The sequence below is a fragment of the Pan troglodytes genome, chromosome 4 (assembly GCF_028858775.2).
Source record: "Pan troglodytes isolate AG18354 chromosome 4, NHGRI_mPanTro3-v2.0_pri, whole genome shotgun sequence".
Classification (NCBI taxonomy): domain Eukaryota; kingdom Metazoa; phylum Chordata; class Mammalia; order Primates; family Hominidae; genus Pan; species Pan troglodytes.
Window position 1 is genome coordinate 53692575 of NC_072402.2, and position 22652 is coordinate 53715226.

At 35.7% G+C, this 22652-nt stretch overlaps 1 protein-coding gene across 7 annotated transcripts in view; it reads left to right on the forward strand.

The window, feature by feature from the left end:
- ERCC8 (ERCC excision repair 8, CSA ubiquitin ligase complex subunit) overlaps positions 1 to 22652 on the forward strand; it is a 71837-nt gene that overhangs the window by 19763 nt on the left and 29422 nt on the right. For 3 of the 7 annotated variants that reach the window (XM_003310718.5, XM_054684351.2, XM_063811221.1), the window contains 4 exons: positions 3356 to 3457; positions 7126 to 7249; positions 21088 to 21169; positions 22195 to 22263. In XM_003310718.5, the coding sequence (XP_003310766.2) occupies positions 3356 to 3457; positions 7126 to 7249; positions 21088 to 21169; positions 22195 to 22263 (377 nt within the window). Of the gene's footprint in view, positions 1 to 1078; positions 1218 to 3355; positions 3458 to 7125; positions 7250 to 21087; positions 21170 to 22194; positions 22264 to 22652 lie in introns of all 7 variants that reach the window. The other 4 variants (XM_063811225.1, XM_063811226.1, XM_063811222.1 and 1 more) reach the window with 3 other exon arrangements.

The following is a 22652-nucleotide window of genomic DNA, read 5'->3' on the forward strand; positions in this document are numbered from 1 at the left end:
GAGAAGATGGCATACTCTAATTGTAGATACGTTTGAGTGGTCCATGGTAAGACCAGAAGGAGCTATAGCAGTCTGGACTCTAATATCTTTCCAAAGAGCTAACCAGTCAAAGTGCGCCCCCAGTACAGAACTATATACTGAGGAAAACTGCTGGAAATAGAATCCAAATTGAGCAGTACAGAGACAATAGAAACAAAGGAAAAAGATGTCCGCGATAAAATTGGAAAGGTGAACAGAAACAGGAAATCTCTGAAAGTAAGCTTCCATATTTTGAAATCTTACCCCCCAAAAAAAATTTTTAAGGGAAGAAGAGGATGTTTTAATATATAAAATTTAAACATTATTGTAAGTCAAGCCTCCATTCTAAAAGGTTAAGGAAATTAATTTTACATAAAAATGAGTGAAAGAATAGGATTAAGGTCAAAGTTCCTACAAAATCATTATAAAAACAAAGAGAATAAGAAATGGACTAAAGCTGCTACAGATAGTGAAGTCACACCGGAAAGAAGTATCTATAAAACAGATGAGAACTCTAACCTAATATTTCAAAACTAGGTAAAAGTTGTTTTATAAACATATAATAAATGAGAGAATAATGTTAAGTTATTAGAAAACCTCAGAAATGAGATGCTCAAACTCAGAAAATTAGAAATAAAAATATTTCAGAAATGAAGACTGACTAAAACTTAAAGAACACAAATAAATGGAAGAGGTAATGCCTTAGAAATAGAAACTAGAAAGGAGGAAAATTTTAAAAGCCAAAAAGAAATGAACAGAGGAAAATAATTCAAGAGGTGTATATATAGAACATAGGCAAAGAAGATCCAGCATAACATATGATAGAAGTTCCCAAAGAAGAAACCAAGGCAAAAGAGCAGAATAAATATTAAAACAATAATTCAAGAAAGCTTTTCTAGGATAAATAAGATCTGGAACTTTATATAAGGGGGGGGGATTTATATTGTCACTAGACTTTGACTTTGGGCTTTCTGGCAAAAGAAATGAAGCTTCTTATCCAAGATGCTCAAGGAAATAAAATGTGAGTCAAGGATTTTATATCCAGCCAAACTGATTTCAGATACAAAAAGGACGGATAAATTGTCAACAACACAAGAATTCAGAGACTGTTGTTCTCATTAGCCATTCCTTAGGAATCAACCAGAGAATGAAATCATTCAACCAGAATGACAAGAGAGACAGCAACTTAAGGATTGATGGTGAGCAATAATATTAGCAGATAGCAACACTTTATATAGATGTATAAATTGATGGATCTAGATATTGGTTTGTCTGCTAATATCACATCACAACAAAGAGCAATGGCAAATAGAAATTATTTTAAATTATAGCACATGAATGCAGTCACCAAAGTCCAGGCTGGAAATTACAGGACAAATGATCTGGTTTTTGCAACAAATAAATTACAAGAGAGGGGAAAAGTACAGGAGGGAGGAAGAAAGGTAGAGGAGACCTATAGCTTAAAGTTAAAAGACATTAAAATTTTTTTAAAAAGCAAAGCTAATATTCATGTGTACACTCTAAGGTGATGAACTATGAACTATACAGAAGAGAAAGACAGTGACTACGATAAAAATCATGATAATGAGTTACTTTGAGGTGAAAAGGAAAGAGTGATGATGTAGAGAGATTGCATTGTTTGGACCTCTGTGAAGAATTTTTGATGGTTCCCCTATTTTTGATTGGGATAAATGTATATTTGTAATTGGGATAAATGTATATTTTGTAATGGAATAACATTCACAATGTCTAAGATTTTATAATATTTAAATTTGGTGTAACTTCCAAAAGAGACATAAAATAAAGAATTTGTTCAAGGAGAATTTTGTCTTGTAAAAAAAGAAGTATACTAAAGAAAGGTACTTTGAATTAAGGTAAAAACAGTGAAAATAATCTGAAATATTTGCACATTTCAAGAATATCCTCCATTTTGCAGAATTTTCTCTGAACTTACCATATACCTCATCATCTATTGTTATTTCCTAAATTAAACATTATGGCTTTTAGGGAAGTCAGTTAAAGGTGTCAACAACTCCGGATTTAAAGATGATTTTTAGACAATTTTATGCCAAAAAAACTAATAAGATCATATTGAAAAATCCCATTTAAAAAAACACAGTAACAGTCTTAGAGACAAATATGGTTAAGAAACTGATTAACGTATATGAAGTACCAAGAATGATTTTACAAATTATTAAGTTCAATCAATGTATATAGCTTTAGTATATATGCTTGTTACTTTTACTTTTTAGAAATATTTTTGCAAAGTTTTTGAATAGAATAATTTTGTAGGTTCTACCAATATAATAGACCAGCTTGAGAGTGAGTCAATAATTGTTTCCAAAAAAAGATATTGCTAATTTTTTAGCACCCTCTTTTACTCCCAAAAGTAAGGCTTCCAGTGGTTTGGCTCCTGCCTCGCATCTCTCACCACTCTTTCCCTTCCACACTGCTCCAGCAACAAATCCCTTCTTTTGGTTCCTAGAATGGGCTTGGATTGTTACTTTCACACCTGTCTGGCTAACTTTGAATCATCCTTCACATACCAGCTTAAATATTGCAATCAGGGAAACTGTTCCTGAATTTCCAAACTAGAATAAAAATAAGTTATTGTCACAGTGATCCCAATCATAACTAATAATTTGTGTGATTATGCATACTACCTGTTTTCCCTATTGGATTGTAAACTCTGCAAAGACAGGAACCATGCCTGCCTTGTTCACAGTTGTTTTAGCAGAGTGTCTAACATTGTAGGAACTTAAAGTTGAATGAATTGAGTGAATGCATTCATAAGAGAAGGAAGGAATCTAACATTTATTGAGCCCCTATTTTTTGCCAGGTACTATAAAAAGAATTTTGCACTTTTATTATCAACACTGTGATTCAGGTAAAAATGTCCCCCTCCTTTACAAATGTTGAGTCTTAGACAGGTGGTATAACTTGCCCAGAGCCAAATAGCAAGTGTCAGTAATAGTTGGTTTGTCCAATTCCTTTTTTATTTAGCATAGTCATAATTAGGACATTTAAAATAACTTTGTAATATTTTACTTTCTTAAGAAATCTCTTTTGCCGTCTTGTTTCTGTCACCCTTTCTTTTTGAAGTTATGGAAGTAAACTTGAAATGATCACAGAATGAATTTTTTTATATTCATTCTTGTATTAAATATTAAGAAATTTTAGTTTATGAAGTCTGTGTTGAGGATTAACTTATTATAAATTAATGTATCCTTAATACATTTGAGTGTTTGCAAATCAGTTTTTAGAAATTTGCAATCATAAATAAATGGACTAAATAATAAATAAAATGATAAATTAATGTGAACTTTTTTATTATCAGCATGTTATCAGGTGGTTCAGATGGTGTGATTGTACTTTATGACCTTGAGAACTCCAGCAGACAATCTTATTACACATGTAAAGCAGTGTGTTCCATTGGCAGGTATGTATTTAAAATGTAAAAATTTATGAATTTGTAAATAGTTGAGTATTTTTTGCATCGAATGCAAAACATGAAAATTGCAGTCAAGTGAATGGGTCAAGGGAATGGTTCACATAACATATTTGCATGGCTGTTCCTTGACACTTTCTTGAAAATAGTAACTGACATTCAGGTATAGTTTTTTAACATGTGTCTTCCCCAAAGCAACTTCAGTATCAGTTTTCATTAGGATTTTATTTTAAAAAAACTTGTGATTATGTCCTTCTTTTTCTTTACCTACATAGCACATCTCAGTAACTAATTAGAGTTTTTAGTACCACTTAGTGTAAGATTCATTTATAGTCCTTCAGCTAATTATAAACACAAATTAGATTTTCACCTGATACTAATGGAAGAAAAAGGTTTAGATATACTAAACATATTGGTATTCCCTCACCAAACACACACGTACACATATATACCCACTCACCCCTCTCTTGTCTCTCTACTTACTCAAAGATGCCTAACTTAAAAACATACATCTGTAATACTTGTCTTCTCTGACTGTTCTCTACTGGCTTACCAATCTTGTGATAATTTTTTTTAAGTCTCTAATAAAATGTTTTGTGACATTGTAATTTTTCCATTGTGGTCATTTAATCCTTTCTCTTCACCTATATTCAATCTGATAATGAGCAGACCTTTGAATTAACAGGGAGAATGGGCACTGAGAAAATGCTTTCAAGAGGGAAAACTTTGTAAACATTAACATCAACTATCTATTACAGCTCTTCCCAAAGCATTAGAATATATGCTATGGAATATTTATGAGGAGATTTGCTATTGTTTGTTGGCTCTGGTGCTTTGCATTAGAAATACAAATTTGGGAAAATAATTTAATCTCAGCTTCACATTATTTTATTTTAGAAATCAGTATACATGCCCTGTGGTTCTTATACGTTTCTATGAGAATTAAATGAAATACTATCTTTTTAAAAGCGTGTTGAAAACTGAAACCACTGCATAAGTGAAAAGCAATGTACTTACAGGAATACTTAGTACAAAACAAGATATCGCCTCAAATACTCTAGAACTTAGAGACTTAGGCCATTTATACTCTCTTCCCACCCTCAATAACAAAAAAAGTCATGTTAATTAATTAAGTTCATTTTTATCTTATTTTTATCCTAGCTAACATTTTAACATTAAATTTATTTTGTTACATAGCAAAATAGTATTTTCACCTATTCTATGTGCTACATAATAGTCCATGAGGGACTGTGATTTGCTTTGTTTTGGTTTGTGACATAAAGTAAATGCGTAATGTGTCAGTCTTGTTTTACTATGATTTTATTCTTGGATTCAGACTCTATATTTAAAAGTGTGACTTTGAATTTGAAAATGGACATATAGTATGCATCTTTACAAAATGAGTTATAATAGCATTTTATACATCTGAAGGATTTACAATCCAATTTAAAAATAATTTCAATAAAGACTATTATTAAGTTAATGTGACTTAGACTATTTTCTGATGCTTACTATTAGTATACTTAATGTGTTTGTCCTTGAGCACTAAAAAGATTCCTTTCCTCTACCAAAATTCTTATTAAATATAAATGAAAATAGCAGAACATATATAGTAACATAATAAAATATTTTATCCTATTTTAAAATTTAAACTTAAAATATAGGTGAGCTTTTATTTGTTATCACTACATTAAAAATGTGTTTCATTTAAAAGTAGTATCACTGGAAAAATCTCTGTAGAAGTCAATATTCTTAGGAGCAAAAGGAAATCAATCTGCTTATCTTAAGCAAAATTTATTGGAAGAATATTTAGTATCTCAACTGTCAGGAAGATGGGAGAATCAGACTTAGAAAATGAGCAGAAAACAAAAGAAGTCAGGATAGAGAACACAGTCAGGGTCACACCACAGGAACATTAGTTTGGGTTTTGCTATATGTCACCAACGCAGACTCTCAACTCCTCAGCTTTGAATAATGGCTAACTCTCCTAGGAAAAGAGAATGTCTAGAGTCCCTTGCTTTCTGTAAGAAGAGGTAGAGCTCTTATTTTCAATAAAACAAAGGGCATTCCCTCTAAATAGGAGTTTGAATGCCCATCAGCCAAGAAAAAAAGGCACATGTTCCCTACAATCCACCCATTTGGCTGTCCAGCATGCGTATACACCTTTCTTCCCATACTTACCGTTTTTTAAAAAAATGTTCCAGCCTAACCTAATGCAAATCTTCACTATACAGCCAAAAAGGTGATCATCCTCTTCCCCAAAGGGTGATGATCCTAAGTTGATTTAGTTACCACACCTGGCTCCATTTCAAGGTCATGTTCATTTTTCCACTAGTTTAATTTATCCTATATCAGTATTATACAATTTGTGGACTCAATTATATAGTTAACCTATAAAAATAATAAAGGTAAGAGAGGAAAGAGAAAATTAGTTAAAATAGATGAATATTTACAGAGAAAAAAAGGAAATATGAGTAGGCACTATAGTTCTTGTATTTTTGCAGCTGTTTTAATGCCAGAGCTGGCACTTAAGACTTTCCTTCTTTGTGTTCTCATTCCTTCAGATAGCACCACAAATGTTTTAAGGTCCCAAACCTTCATCTTAAGGAATCCAAAAGCATCATGGTTGTATCTGCATAGGGTTGCAGAAGTCTTCTGTTAACTTTTGTTTTCTATGGGAAATTTCAAACATATACAAGATTGGAGAGTTGTATAATGACCTGTGTATCAATCACCCAGCTTCACCAACCATCATAACCAATCTTGTTTCATCTCTACCTCCCACCCATCCACCCTCATAATTATGTTGAAGCAAATCTCGAACAACCTATGGTTTATTCATAATTATTTATATCTCTAAAAGATAAAGACTTTATGGGCATAACTACAGTACCACTATCTTAAATACACAAAAATTATCTATATTAAATATCCAGTCTGTGTTCAAATTTCCCTCTTCGTCTCATAAATCTCTCTTAAAAGCCAGTTTGTTTGAATCAAGATTCAGTTAGGTAACACACTATGTTGGTCACTGGTTCAGAGCATATACTACATCCTTCAGGACAGCATACCACCCTCACAAGGTGGTGTATTGTAGCTGACGTCATAGAGTCTTCAACATGTTATGTTTTTATGGATGGTGGGTTACATAAGATGTGAATCTCATGGGCCTACACCAGTTGCATTCTTTGGTCATAGAATAAGTTCCTTGATAAGAAGCAATATTGTATGGAATACCATGGAGGTGTATGAGGCATTCAATAATTCTAAGAATAGTAGTGCTAATAGAAAGAGACTTTGGAAAAGCAAATCCAAAACCAAAACAGCTGTCTCTTCCAGTAAGACCAAATCACTCTTTCAAGATGAAAGAAGTCCAGTGTAGTTGGCTGATCCCTCCAGGCTGTATATAGTACAAAAACAGAGAATCTTTCACATTGTGACCTTTAGTAGGAGGCATGTCTGTACATCACACAGTGGGAGCCTGAATCTAGAGATGCCTGGACATTCTTTCTCGCCTTCTACACAGCTAGGACACAGGCATGTGATCTCGGTTTGGCCATTCATATCATCCTACCTCAGACTACTACTTGTTCTTAATATATACCAGTTTTGAAACTCACATAAGTCAGTTAATGTAAATTTTGATTGCTGTTTTGTAGAGATCATCCTGATGTTCACAGATACAGTGTGGAGACTGTACAGTGGTATCCTCATGACACTGGCATGTTCACATCAAGCTCATTTGATAAAACTCTGAAAGTATGGGATACAAATACATTACAAGTAAGTACATTAAAACATTTGCAGATTGCTTTGTAGGATAAAGGAGAATTTAATCCTAAACCATTTTAGTATGATTATTTGCTGAGATGTCATATATGTTAGATGTGAAAGCAGTACAGTGGTTAAGAAGAGCTAGACTGCTTGAGTTCATATCCTGGTTGTGCTGCTGACAGCTGTATTACATTGGGCAAATGTCCAAACCTCTGTGTGTCTTTCTCATCTGTAAATGGGAATAATGATTATAGTATGGTTGTGAGGATTAAATGAGCCAAAATATGTAAAGTACCTAGTACAGTACATAGCATATAGTAAATGCTCAAAAACTATTAGCTAATATTATTATCCCTTTGTGAAAAATACTATGATCTAGTAATCTAAAGTAGAAAATTGGATTTATCTTTGATTGATCTAAAAACTTGAAGGAGAAAGCTGTTAATACTGTAGCTTAGTAAAGGCAAGCAATGGATAGTAGTTTGTATGACATTTGGTCAAATTTACATTCCGAGTGCTAATCTTTTCTCTGAGCTCTACTTTGATATGTCTCTACTTTTCTACAGTACCTCTATACTTAAATGTAGTGTCATCCCTTCAAACTTAACATGGTCCCAACTGAACATGATCACATCTCATTAAATTTAGTCATAAAATCTTAGCAATCCTTTCTTCAAACTCTCTCATACCTCTCTTTTCTATTTACCTTGCCTTTACTGCACATCTGGACTACTAAAATCACTGCCTTACCTTCTACATTTTCTACACTAAGTTCTACCCCAGAATTAATCTTATTATAAAGCAGTTTCATCATGTCGCTACCCAAACCCTCTAGGGATTCCCATTGTCTGAACTCAGCCTGGCATTCCAAGTTCTCCATGACTTCAGCCCTTGTTCCTTCAATCCTATGTTCTACCAGTTTTCAACACAAATGCTTTGCTGCAACTAAATTGATCATGTTTTGAATCTGTTGTATTCCCTACCTCAAGTCCCTTTCCCTTGCAACTCTTCCCTTCTCCTAAGGTCACACCTTTTTTTACAATTACATTGAGCCAAGACTGTAGATGCCAGAGTTCTATTTCCATTCTGCCACTTATGAGATTTGTTGCTTTAGATAAGTCATTTAATTTGTTAGCAAAGGTCTCTTCAGCTATAAAATTAAAGTGTCAGACTAGATGGTGTCTAAGGTCCCTTTTAGTTCTATCATGCAGTTTAGTGATTTCAGCTTCTGGAGTACATATTAACCATTATTTTACTTTATAGCACTATTTTTTGTATTCCTATTTCAATACATTCTCATACTACTTTATAATATCATTTTCATACTTGTTTGTCTTATTTGTTGTTCTAGATAGTTACTTCCCCAAAGAAAGTACTATGTCTTATACATTACTAAATTCAGTGCTATGTACAGTAACTGCTGAGTGAATGCTTTAGGGATGACTAACAATGTATGTAACTGGCCACATATTAAAAAGTAATAAAATCATGAAGTATATTATGATTCTAGTGAGCAAAACAAAACAGTGTTGTGTATATAAATGCAAAGTTAATACACTTCTAATAATTCAAACTAAATAGATGTGTTTTTTTGACATTGCTACATTAGAAAAGAATAGTCCTATTATTTCAGATTTATTTTTATAATAAAGTATATTTATTTAAAATACATGTCATTGAAAATGAGAGTATATTTTAACAATTAAATGAATGTCATGAGCTTTCACTTCTGACTATAATGGAATATCTTGTAGCCAAACCAGCACCTCCATTGAGAAAAGCTAGATAAAGCATAAACAGGCATCTAGTTGAGGGTTTTATAAAGCTGCCAAGAAATCTAGGAATTGAGAATCAGATCCTAGAGAGGGGAACACTTACAGAAATGCATTCAACTTTCCACACACTCTTTTTCTCTTTGGACATTTGTCATTAAAGTAAGGCAAGAGACTGAGAAGACAGGCATTGGATAGCTTCTAAGAGGCAGATAAATGAGTGGGACTTTAGTCAATTTCATAAAGCTAGAGAGACAGAAATTGGAATGTGGGCTGCCAAGAGAGCCAGAAATTAAAGGGTCAAGATCACAGAAAGAAGAGAGATGCAGAGAAATCAGCCTAACATCTTGCACTGGTTTTTTCTTTGAGATATTCGCTGACCAAGCTATGTGAGACCATAGACTTAAGAAATGAAGCAGAAGACATTTGAAGAACAGCAATTTTCCCCAGTCACATGGTACCGGAGAGAAGAATTGCAGTGCAGTACTTGCTAAGTAGAAGGGGGCCTAGGAAAACACCCAGGCTCTTAGGGCACCTAGAGGGGTATACTCTAATAATGGGTACAAATAGGAGGTAGATGGAGCCTGTGGTAGGCAGCATCATGTCCTGCTCCCAGATGTCTATGTGCTAATCTCTAGAACATACAAAGGGGAATTAAGGTTGCCAATCACCTGACCTCAAGACAGGGAGATAATACTGAATTATCCTAATGGGCCCAATGTAATCATAAGAATCTTAAAAAATGGAAGTGGGAGGCAGAAGGAGATGGGGTAAATTTGACTGGGAGAATGGCCAGAGAAATGTAAAATTGCTAGCTTTGAAGATGGATTAAGGGGATCACAAGCCAAGAAATGTGGGTGGTCTCTGGAAGATGGAGAAAGTATTCTCTCCTAGAGCCTCCAAAAAGGAATGCAGCCTGTCAACACCTTGATTATAATCCATTGAGACCTATGTGAGAATTTTAACTTGTAGAACAGATTTATTACAGATAATAAATTTGTGTTATAAATTACTAAGTATGTGGTAATTCCTTACTGCATCAGTAGAAAATTATTACAGAACTCTACGATAGCACACAAGCTTTATGTTTGAATTGATATGATCTTCCCTCTCCTACCTGCAAAAGAGAGATTGGATCTTCTCTAGAGGAGGATAACATAACGCAGAATCTCTCCCATTTTTTTCTATATAATTTCTAGCACTCAAAACAGAAACTTCCAAGCTTACCAACAAATGAGCTTAGGAGGAAAAACAGACAATAGAAGAAGACTGACATCTCCAGGCCTAGATGCCTTTACGAGTAAATTATTCTAAACACTTAAAAAAGAGATAATACCAATCTTATACAAATGCTTCAAGAGGAAAAAAAGGAACTTTTGTAAACTTTTTTTATGGGGCCAGCATATCCATGATTTCAAAATTTACAAGGACATTATATGGAAAATTACAAGCCAGTGTCTCTTACAAATATAAATAACAAAAATCCTAAATCAACTATTAATATGTAGAATCTAGCAACATACAAAAAGAATAATATATCATGAGTGGACAAAAACAAGGTTGTTTTAACATCTATAAATCAACTAATGTAATTCATCATGTTAATAGAATGAAGGGGGAAAACTACATATTAGTCATCTCAATAGATACGAACATTTTGAAATAAAAGTCAATATCCTTTTTTTTTTTTTTTTTTTTTTAAGAGACAAGAGTCTTGCCCTGTTGCCCAAGCTAGAGTGCAGTGGCGCAATTATAACTCACTATAACCTCAAACTCCTGGGCTCAAGGGATCCTCTCAGCTCAGGCTCCAAAGTAGTGAAGGCTACAGGTGTGCACCACCATCTCCGGCTAATTTTTTAACTTTTTGTAGAGACAGTGTCTCTCTGTCTTGCCCAGGCTGGTGTCAAAATCTGGCCTCAAATGATCCTCCCACATTGGCCTCTAAAAGTGTTGGGATTACAAGCATGAGCCACTGTGCCCATCCTCATTTTTAAAAATTCTCTGCATACTGACACACATAGGCTCAAAATAAAAGTATGGAGGAAGATCTACCAAGCAAATAGAAAGCAAAAAAAAAGCAGGGGTTGCAATCCTGGTCTCTGATAAAACAGACTTTAAAACAACAAAGATCAAAAGAGACAAAGAAGTCCATTACATAATGGTAAAGGGATCACAACAAGAAGAGCTAGCTATCCTAAATATATATGCACCCAATAGAGGAGCACCTAGATTCATAAGCAAGTCCATACAGACCTACAAGGAGACTTAGACTCCCACACAATAATAATGGGAGACTTTAACACCCCACTCTCAACATTAGACAGATCAATGAGACCGAAGGTTAACAAGGATATCCAGGACTTGAAGTCAGCTCTGAACTAAGCAGACCTAATAGACATCTACAGAACTCTCCACCCCAAATCAACAGAATATACATTCTTGCCAGCACCACATCACACTTATTCCAGAATTGACCACATAGTTGGAAGTAAAGGACTCCTCAGCAAATGTAAAAGAACACAAATCACAACAAACTCTCTCAGACCCCAGTGCAATCAAATTAGAACTCAGGATTAAGAAACTAACTCAAAACCGCACAACTGCGTGGGAACTGAACAACCTGCTCCTGAATAACTACTGGGTACATAACGAAATGAAGGCAGAAATAAAGATGTTCTTTGAAACCAATCAGAACAAGGACACAATGTACCAGAATCTCTGAGACACATTTAAAGCAGTGTGTAGTGGGAAATTTATAGCACTAAATGCCCAGAAGAGAAAGCAGGAAAGATCTAAAATCGACACCCTAATATCCCAATTAAAAGAACTAGAGAAGCAAGAGCAAACAAATTCAAAAGTTAGCAGAAGGCAAGAAATAACTAAGATCAGAGTAGAACTGAAGGAAGTAGAGTCACCAAAAACCCTTCAAAAAATCAATGAATCCAGGAGCAGGTTTTTTGAAAAGATCCACAAAACCGATAGACTGCTAGCAAGACTAATGAGGAAGAAAAGAGAGGAGAATCAAATAGACGCAATTAAAAAATGATACAGGGAATATCACCACCAATCCCACAGAAATACAAACTACCATCAGAGAATACTATAAACACCTCTATGCAAATCAGCTAGAAAATCTAGAAGAAATGGATAAATTCCTGGACACACACACCCTCCCAAGACTAAACCAGGAAGAAGTTCAATCTCTGAATAGACCAATAACAGGTTCTGAAATAGAGGCAGTAATTAATAGCCTACCAACCAAAAAAAGTCCAGGACCAGACGGATTCACAACCGAATTCTACCAGAGGTACAAAGAGGAGCTGGTACCATTCTTTCTGAAACTATTCCAGTCAATAGAAAAAGAAGGAATCCTCCCTAACTCATTTTATGAGGCCAGCATCATCCTGATAACAAAGCCTGGCAGAGACACAACAAAAAAAGAGAAATTTACACCAATATCCCAAATGAACATCGATCCAAAAATCCTCAATAAAATACTGGCATACTGAATTCAGCAGCACATCAAAAAGCTTATCCACCATGATCAAGTGGGCTTCATCCCTGGGATGCAAGGCTGTTTCAACATACACAAATCAATACACGTAATCCATCACATAAACAGAACCAATGACAAAAACCACATGATTATCTCAATAGATGCAGAAAAGGCCTTTGACAAAATGCAACAGCCCTTCATGCCAAAAACTCTCAATAAACTAGGTATTGATAGAATGTATCTCAAAATAATAAGGGCTATTTATGACAAACCCACAGCCAATATCATACTGAATGGGCAAAAACTGGAAGCATTCCCTTTGAAAACTGGCACAAGACAGGGATGCCCTCTCTCACCACTCCTATTTAACATAGCGTTGGAAGTTCTGGCCAGGGCAATCAGGCAAGAGAAAGAGATAAAGGGTATTCAATTAGGAAAAGAGGAAGTCAAGTTCTCCCTGTTTGCAGATGACATGATTCTATATCTAGAAAACCCCATCGTCTGAGCCCAAAATCTCTTTAAGCTGATAAGCAACTTCAGCAAAGTCTCAGGATACAAAATCAACATGCAAAAATCACAAGCATTCCTATATACCAATAACAGACAAACAGAGACCCAAATCATGAGTAAACTACATTCTCAATTGCTACAAAGAGAATGAAATACCTAGAAGTCCAACTTACAAGGGATGTGAAGGACCTCTTCAAGGAGAACTACAAACCACTGCTCAATGAAATGAAAGAGGACACAAACAAATGGAAGAACATTCCATGCTTATGGATAGGAAGAATCAATATCGTGAAAATGGCCATACTGCCCAAGGTAATTTATAGATTGAATACCATCCCCATTAAGCTACCAATAACTTTCTTCACAGAATTGGAAAAAACTACTTTAAAGTTCATATGAAACCAAAAAAGAGCCCGCATTACCAAGACAATCCTAAGCCAAAAGAACAAAGCTGGAGGCATCACGCTACCTGACTTCAAACTATACTACCAGGCTACAGTAACAAAAACAGCATGGTACTGGTACCAAAACAGATATATAGACCTGTGGAACAGAACAGAGGCCTCAGAAATAACACCACACATCTACAACCATCCAATCTTTGACAAACCTGACAAAAACAAGAAATGGGGAAAGGATTCCCTATTTAATAAATGGTGCTGGGAAAACTGGCTAGCCATATGTAGAAAGCTGAAACTGGATCCCTTCCTTACACCTTATACAAAAATTAATTCAAGATGGATTAAAGACTTAAATGTTAGACCTAAAACCACAAAAACCCCAGAAGAAAACCTAGGCAATACCATTCAGGACATAGGTATGGGCAAGGACTTCATGTCTAAAACACCCAAAGCAATGGCAACAAAAGTCAAAATTGACAAGTGGGATCTAATTAAACTAAAGAGCTTCTGCACAGCAAAAGAAACTACCATTAAGTGAACATGCAACCTACAGAATGGGAGAAAATTTTTGCAATCTACCCATCTGACAAAGGGCTAATATCCAGAGTCTACAAAGAACTTAAACAAATTTACAAGAAAAAAAAACCCCATCAAAAAGTAGGCAAAGCATATGAACAGACACTTCTCAAAGAAGACATTTATGCAGCCAACAGACACATGAAAAAATCTCGTCATCACTCGTCATCAGAGAAATGCAAATCAAAACCACAGTGCGATACCATCTCACACCAGTTAGGATGGCGATTATTAAAAAGTCAGGACACAACAGATGCTGGAGAGTATGTGGAGAAATAGGAACGCTTTTACACTGTTGGTGGAAGAGTAAGCTAGTTCAACCAGTGTGGAAGTCAGTGTGGCGATTCCTCAAGAATCTAGAACTAGAAATACCATTTGACCCAGCCATCCCATTACTGGGTATATACCCAAAGGATTATAAAACATTCTACTGTAAAGACCCATGCACACATATGTTTATTGCGGCACTATTCACAATAGCAAAAACTTGGATCCAACCCAGATGTCCATGAATGATAGACTGGATTAAGAAAATGTGGCACATATATACCATGGAATACTATGCAGCCATAAAAAGATGAGTTCATGTCCTTTGCAGGGACATGGATGAAGCTGGAAGCCATCATTCTGAGCAAACTATCACAAGGACAGAAAACCAAACACAGCATGTTCTCACTCATAGGTGGGAGTTGAACAATGAGAACACTTGGACACAGGGAGGGGAACATCACACACCGGGGACTGTCATGGGGTGGGGAGTAGGGGGAGGGATAGCATTAGGAGAAATACCTAATGTAAATGATGAGTTAATGGGTGCAGCAAACCAACATGGCACATATATACCTATGTAACAAACCCGCACGTTGTGCACATGAACCCTAGAACTTAAAAGTATAATTAAAAAAATATGTAAAAATAAAATTCTCTGCATACTAGGAATAGAGGAGAAATTCCTTAATTTGATACAAAGTATCTATTTTTTTAATAAACTAAAGTAACCATTTTATTTGGTGGTAAAATGTTGAAAGCTTTCCCTTTGCATTATCCCCATTATTTCCTCTGTTCAACATTGTACTGAATGTCCTAGTCAGTGCAATAAAGCAAAGGAAATAAAAGGGATAGGAACTGGACAGGAAGCATTTAAACTGTCATTCACAGAAGACATGATTATGAACATAGAAAATTCAAAAGAATCTATAGCCAAATTATTAGAATTAATATAAGTAAATTTAGCAAATTTGCTGGATACAAGGTAAATTATATTTCTGAATTCCAAACACAAGCGATTATAAAATGAAATTTCAAAACCAACATTGTTTACCATAGCATCAAAAATCATCATATACCTAGTAATATATTTAATTAAAAATATACAAGACTATTCCGAATACACAGAGAACTTTAGAACATTATTGAGAGAAATTAAGACCTAAATAAATGTGGGGTATTCCATGTTCAAGAATTAAAAGGTTCAGTGTGATAAAAATATCAGTTCTACCCAAACTGATCTATAGAATCAATGCATTTTCTATCAGACTCTTAGAAGATTTCTTTTTTTGAAAATTGACTAGCTAATTCTAATGTTCATATGGAAATGCAAAACAGCAGGGCACTCTTGAAACAAAAGAGTGAAGTTGGAAGACTTCACTATCAGATATCAAGACTTGCTATAAAGTTATACTAGTTAAGGCAATGTGATATTGGTAAGTAAAAAAGAAAAACACCACACCAGTGGAACTGGATAATCAAGAAATGTACCCGTTGATGACATTAATTTGATTTATGATAATACAGGTAACCCTTGAATAGTGTGGAGGTTAGGGAAGCTGACCCCCATCACAGTTGAAAATCTATGTATAATTTTTGATTACCCCAAAAGCTTAACTACTAATAGCCTAGTGTTAATTGGTAGCCTTCTGGATTACATAAACAGTCAATTAACACAACTTTGTATGTTATATGTAATACATACTGTATTCTTTTATTATTTTTTTTTTTTTTTCTAGACGGAGTCTCGCTCTGTCACCCATGCTAGAGTGCAGTGGCCAGTGGCGCAATCTCAGCTCACTGCAACCTCCGCCTGCTGAGTTCAAGTGATTCTCCTGCCTCAGCCTCCCGAGTATCTGGGACTACAGGCGTGTGTCACCATGCCTGGCTAATTTTTGTATTTTTAGTAGAGACAGGGTTTCGCCATGTTGGCCAGGCTGGTCTGGAACTCCTGACCTCAGTTGATCCACCCGCCTCGGCCTCTCAAAGTGTTGGGATTACAGGCGTGAGCCACCATGCCCGGCCTATATACTGCGTTGTTACAATAAAGTAAGCTAGAGAAAAGAAAATGTTATTAAGAAAATCATGAGGAAGAGAAATATATTTACTACTAAGTCAGTGGAAGTGGATCATCATAAAGGTCTTTATCCTCATCATCTTCACATTGAGTAGGCTGAGGAGAAGGAGCAGGAAGAGGAGGAGTTGACCTTGCTGTCTCTAGGGTAGCAAAAGGTGTAAAATTTGGAAGGAGAGGCAGGCACACTTGGTATAACTATGGAAATACATCGTAATTTTTGTGTGTTCTGCTGTATTTCTCTAAAAATGTTTCTATTACAGTACTGAACCTTCTTCCACTATTTGCTTTAGTTTCAGAGCCCATATCATTGAAGGGTCCATGTCATAAGAGTCCTTTGTGGCTTTTTTTTTTTTTTTTTTTCAGAATAGGGCATTTTTGTCTGCATTTAAAACTTGTTCAGGCAGATATCCTTTGTCCTCGATGATTTTCTTAATGGTATCTGGAAACTCATCTGCTGCCTTTTGGTGGGCAGAAGCTTCTCATCCTATTATCTTGACTTTTTTTAAGCCAAAACTTTCCAAAAATTATCAAACCATTTTTATCTGGCATTCAATTCTCCAGCTTTAGATCCTTCACCTTCCTTTAGCTTCACATTGTCATATAATGACTATACTGACTTTGCTTTTTAAAAGTCGTATTAGAGTCTACATATAGATATGCCTTTCTGTTAACAATCCTGCACCCACATGAAAGATGGATTTTCAATAAGAGGTCAAAGGTATTTCACAAAACATACAAGGTTTTCACACCTGCTGGCGTAGCTGCAGTGACAGCATCACAAATTTTCTTTTTTCATAATGGTTCTTATGCTGGACTCATTTATCTTGAAATGGTGGGCAACCACAGCTGCACACTTCAGTCTATGGTACATGTCAAGCAATTCAGCCTCTTTTTATAATGTCATGACTTTTCTCTGCTTCTTGGTACCACTTGCAGCATCACTAGTGACACTTCATATGGGTTCCAAGGTGTATGATAATGTGAATTGTATCTTGACAAAGCCATTATTTTTAAAAAAAAAAAAATATATATATATATATATATATATATATTTATATGAATGACCCCCAGGTTCTCTGGCTTGGCAATTGGGTGGATTATATTGTTATTTTGTTATTTAGTAAGATGGGGAAGGGTTGGAATGATGAGTTCAATTTTCGATTTGTTGAGTTTGAGGGATTTACAGGAAATCCAAATGAAGATAATCCAGGAATCGATCTATACATACCCAGAATTCAGGAGTGAGGTCTACACTGAATATACAGATTTGTGCCTCACTATGTATTGAGTGTCCCTAATCCAGAAGTTCAAAATTTGAAATTTTTTGAGTTCTAGATTTGTAATGCTCAACCTTGTAAGTATAATGCAAACCTTCCAAACCAAAAAAAAAAAAAAAAAAATCTGAACTCTGAAACATTTCTGGTCCCAGTTACTTTGGATAAGGGATACTTAACCCATAACATACAAGTGGCAGTTGAAAGGAGTACATAGAACAAGACCGTGAAGACAAAGATAAATAGGACAGAAAAATGAAAGCAAAGTCTGCTAAAGGTGATGAAAAGATGTAGCCAAGGAGAGAAAGAGGAAAATCAGGAATATATGATACAATGGAAGCCTGTAAAAGATTGCTTTAAAGAGGATGGGAGTAATCAATTGTGTTGAATGCTACTGTCAGATTAAATCAGATGAGGAGCATATTGGTAATATTGGAAGAGTAGTGTGATTTACAGTAGTGCAATAAAAATAAGATTGCAATTAGTTGAGAAATACGTGGGAGATAAGGAATTAGAGATAGCCAAAGTTTGGATTTGAAGAGGAGGAAAGATTAGGGAGAATGTAGGGTGGAAAATGCTCTTTGTTTTTTTTGTCTTAGCGAAGCGGTGTTAAGATGAAAAAGACTTGCACTTGTAGTGCTGTTGGGAATGAGCCAGTGGGGACAGAGGTTATAGATACCCAGAAGATAATCTATAGGGTGAGATTTCTGACAGTGCTGAAGGGAATCTGAACACAAGTAGGGGGATTGACATTAAAAATGGGGAGGAATCTCAAGACCAGCCTGGCCAATATGGTGAAACCCCATCTCTACTAAAAATACAAAAATTAGCCGGGCATGGTGGCGGGCACCTGTAGTCCCAGCTACTCGGGAGGCTGACACAGGAGAATCGCTTGAACCCGGGAGGCAGAGGTTGCAGTGAGCCAAGATCGTGCCACTGCACACCAGCCTGGGCAACAGAGCGACTCCATCTCAAAAAAAAAAAAAAAAAAAGGAATCATGTTTCTATGATAACAGGAGTGAAGAAGGAAAAAGGATAAGTGGAAGCAAATGTGTTTGTAGGTTTGTTGGTAAGACATTAAGGAAATTCTGATTGACTGCCTCCTATTTTCTCCTTGAAATAAAAGATCAAATTACCTGTTGTGACTGAGTTGGTATATTTGTGGAGAAGATTTGAAATAGCTGAGGAATACTGCAGAGAAGAATACAAGTGAAATATAGTGGGACTGGCAGTCATTACTGAAATCCAGAGGAAATGAATAATCTTTTATGGTGATGTCACACTGCCCTAATTATAAGATTTTTTACCTGAGGAGAGCAAGGGATTGGCTAAGTCTGGGCTCATGGGCAAGTCTGGCTCATGGCCTTTTTTTGTAAATAAAGTAGGTTTTGGACACAAATATTGAAACTGCCTTTGCAAAACTTATATCAGTGAGAAAACTGTGGCAGTAGGGGAGATCTGATCTAGCCACCACCCCCTCTTGCCTTTAGCCTTCAAGCTGCCTTAATTATTGCTGGGCTTTGGCCAAGCTAACTTTGGAAGACATTTAGTTAATACTCTATTTTTTTTTTATTTTATGTATGTATTTGTTTATTTATTTATTTATTTATTTTTGAGACAGAGTTTTGCTCTGTTGCCCAGGCTGTAGTGTAGTGGCGTGATCTTAGCTCACTGCAACCTCTGCCTCCCGGATTCAAGCGATTCTCCTGCCTCAGCCTCTCATATAGCTGGGATTACAGGCGCCTGCCACCACGCCCATCTAATTTTTGTATTTTAAGTAGAGATGGAGTTTCACCATGTTGGCCAGGCTTGTCTCAAACTCCTGACCTCAAGTGATCCGCCTGCCTCGGCCTCCCAAAGTACTGGGATTACAGGGGTGAGCCACTGCCCCCAGCCATTTATAGTTTAAATGATAATAGCCCTTCTCCAAAACTCAACCACCTTTGTAAAGCTAATGAGAGACCACCAGACTAGGAGGAGGAGACAAGCCTGAATTCTGCTAAAACATAGGCCCAGCAGTGGCTCACACCTGTAATCCCAACACTTTGGGAAGCCAAGGAGGGTGGATTGCTTGAGCTCAGGAGTTCGAGACCAGCCTGGGAAACATGGCAAAACCCCATCTCTACCAAAAATACAAAAATTAGCCAGTCTCATAACCTGGTCTCATAAATAAATAAATAAATAAATAAAGAGGCATAAATGATTGCCAGCCATTATTCCGGAGGTCACAAGATATATAACTTCCCCAATTACTCCTGCATATAACATCACAACTGTAGAACCTGAGATTGGCCTTTTGAGATATCTTTTCAGGATTTTTTCATGTCTGACACCAGGGGCTCCACCTGGACCTACCAACTGCCCCTGTGGCCCCACCCAGAAGTGGCTCAGTGCACAAGAGGACCATTCCCCACACCCTTATGATTGCACCCCCAACCAATCAATAGCAAGCATCCATTCATTGTCTAACCACTCCCACCCCTTCCCCCAAACTACCTTTGAAAAACCCCAAACCTACAAGACTTCAAGGAGGTTGATTAGAGTAATATTAATAAATCCCATCTCCCACTTGGCATGGCCAGCCTTGCATCAGTTAAACTCTTTACTGCAATGCCATGGTCTTTGTGAATTGATTTTGTTTGTGCAGCAGGCAGGAAGAACCTGGTGAGCAGTTACAATATGTTCATTTGTTGTCTATGACTGCTTTAACACTGCAGTGACAGAGATGAGTAGTTGGTCCTGAAAGCCTAAAATATTTACCATCTGACTTTTAAAGAAAGTTTGCCAACACCTGGTGTAGATCAATTTGGATATAAGTACAGAGAAGGCAGACATTTGGGGTCACCCAGGGTGAAGTCTTGACAAGTGGAAGGATATTAGCAAAGGAATTGCAGATATTGGCAGTTGACCTTGGTATTGGTATTGGACCTTGAAATCCAAGCTGGAGAGGAAGAGAAGTAGATGAACTGTTAGGGGTTCCAGAGTTTATTCAGATTTCTTGAGAGTATTTGGAGGGGGAAAAGCTGAAAATGATATAAGATTGTGGTCATAGATAACTGAAATGTATGATTTCAAAGAAGGGGCAATTCTAGGTAGTGACAGCATCCTGGGTGTGGTAGCTCAGGTTATACGGAACTGAGAGGCAGCGCTGGCTACATCATCCATGTAGATGCTGAGCCCTCTCCCCACCAGGGTGGGTGGAGAGGAATATGGTGAGCCACAGGCTTATATTTTCTTAATTTCTGGGATTTATTGGGAAAACATATTTTTTTCTCATAGAAGGGAAAAGAATGTTGTAAATGACAGGATTTCAAATTATCAAGGTTTTTTGGGGTATTACATTCCTATGTTTAAGTTGAATTGCTAACAGTCAATTTAAAAATAGCTAAAAATTTAGGAAAAAGTAAATAGAAAATTTATTGCTTTGTTTTTATACTTAAACCTTATACTTTTTAAATGTCTTTTGATTACCAGACTGCAGATGTATTTAATTTTGAGGAAACAGTTTATAGTCATCATATGTCTCCAGTCTCCACCAAGCACTGTTTGGTAGCAGGTTTGTAAGTGTATTCTTTTGTCTTTTGACATACTGAAAACTTTCTCCCTTTTTATATCTAGTTAGTTTTGATGTAGACATTTTAACCGAGAGGAATATCACAATTTTATATATATATACTATATATATTCAACAGATATTGTACTATTTATATTCAACAGATATTGTGCAAGGCAAGCACTATGCTGTGGCCAGGATTCAGAGAATAAGAGTGTATTTCTGTCTAAAGAGTTCCTTTTAAACCACCAAAGTTTCAGAGATTTTACATGAATAAAATTTGGCAACTTTCCCAATTTGACACAATAAAACAAGGAAATTCTTTCTTTCTCTAAGATTGTGATTCAAATTAAGCATCAATTTATATAAAAGCACCTGCAACAAACATCTTCATATATAAGGAAGAAAAAATGATTTTCTGGTATCAGGTATCTGGGCCCTGTGATTCATTATTTCTGTGGCACCATGTGAGTCTCTACCTCTTTTATCTGTGAAGAAGAGCTAGGAGCTAAGTTGTCTTGAGGTCCTTTCAGTCTGTGTCCAGTTTCTGTGAATCTGTTACTAGTGATTGGAAGTATATCATTAACTTGGAAAAACTAAGCTATTAAAATACAATGATTTGATGTGATAAAATGGAATAGAACTGTACATACATACATACACATTTACCAATACGAATTTCCTGGGTTTGATACTGTGTTTTAGTTACCTCACACATAATCGTTGGGGAAACTTAGTGAAGGGTACACAGTTCTCTTTATACTAGCTTTGCAACTGCTTGCAAATCTATAATTATTTCAGAATAAAAAATAAATGTAATAATAGAGGTCTCTTACTACTAAAATATAACTGTAGTTAAAATAACTTTTCTAAATGTAAACATTAAAAATGACAATGTAATTTTGGCATATATCTTTATATTTCTGCATGGATACAGTGAAAATGTCATGATTACTAATGATAATGTCTTGTTTCCTTTTGATGATGACTTATGATAAAATTATCTTAAACCGGTTCTGTTTTTACAGTTGGTACTAGAGGACCCAAAGTACAACTTTGTGACTTGAAGTCTGGATCCTGTTCTCACATTCTACAGGGTATTTTTATTTTATTTCAAACGGCAACTACTTTGAGTAAACGATTCAATAAAAAGAAACGTTACTAACAATGTATTCTTTGTAAGTGACATGACTGATGTACTTTGTGCTAGTTGTTGAGACTCAGCAGGGAAATAAAGATCCTTCTGTGCATTATTCTTATAAAACTGAACCATTGAAAACACATTTATATGAACAATGGTCATTGGGGAAGCTCAAACAATATGAAAAATAGTTCTAACTCAAAACCTTGTGTTATTTCTACATTAAAAAAACTAATGCAACTCACATCAGTGTACTTGTCTCATATGTATTATTTAATATTCTGGCTAATGAGTAAACATTGTTCTTAATATTTAGGTACATTTTTTCTCAGTAAAAATATTTTA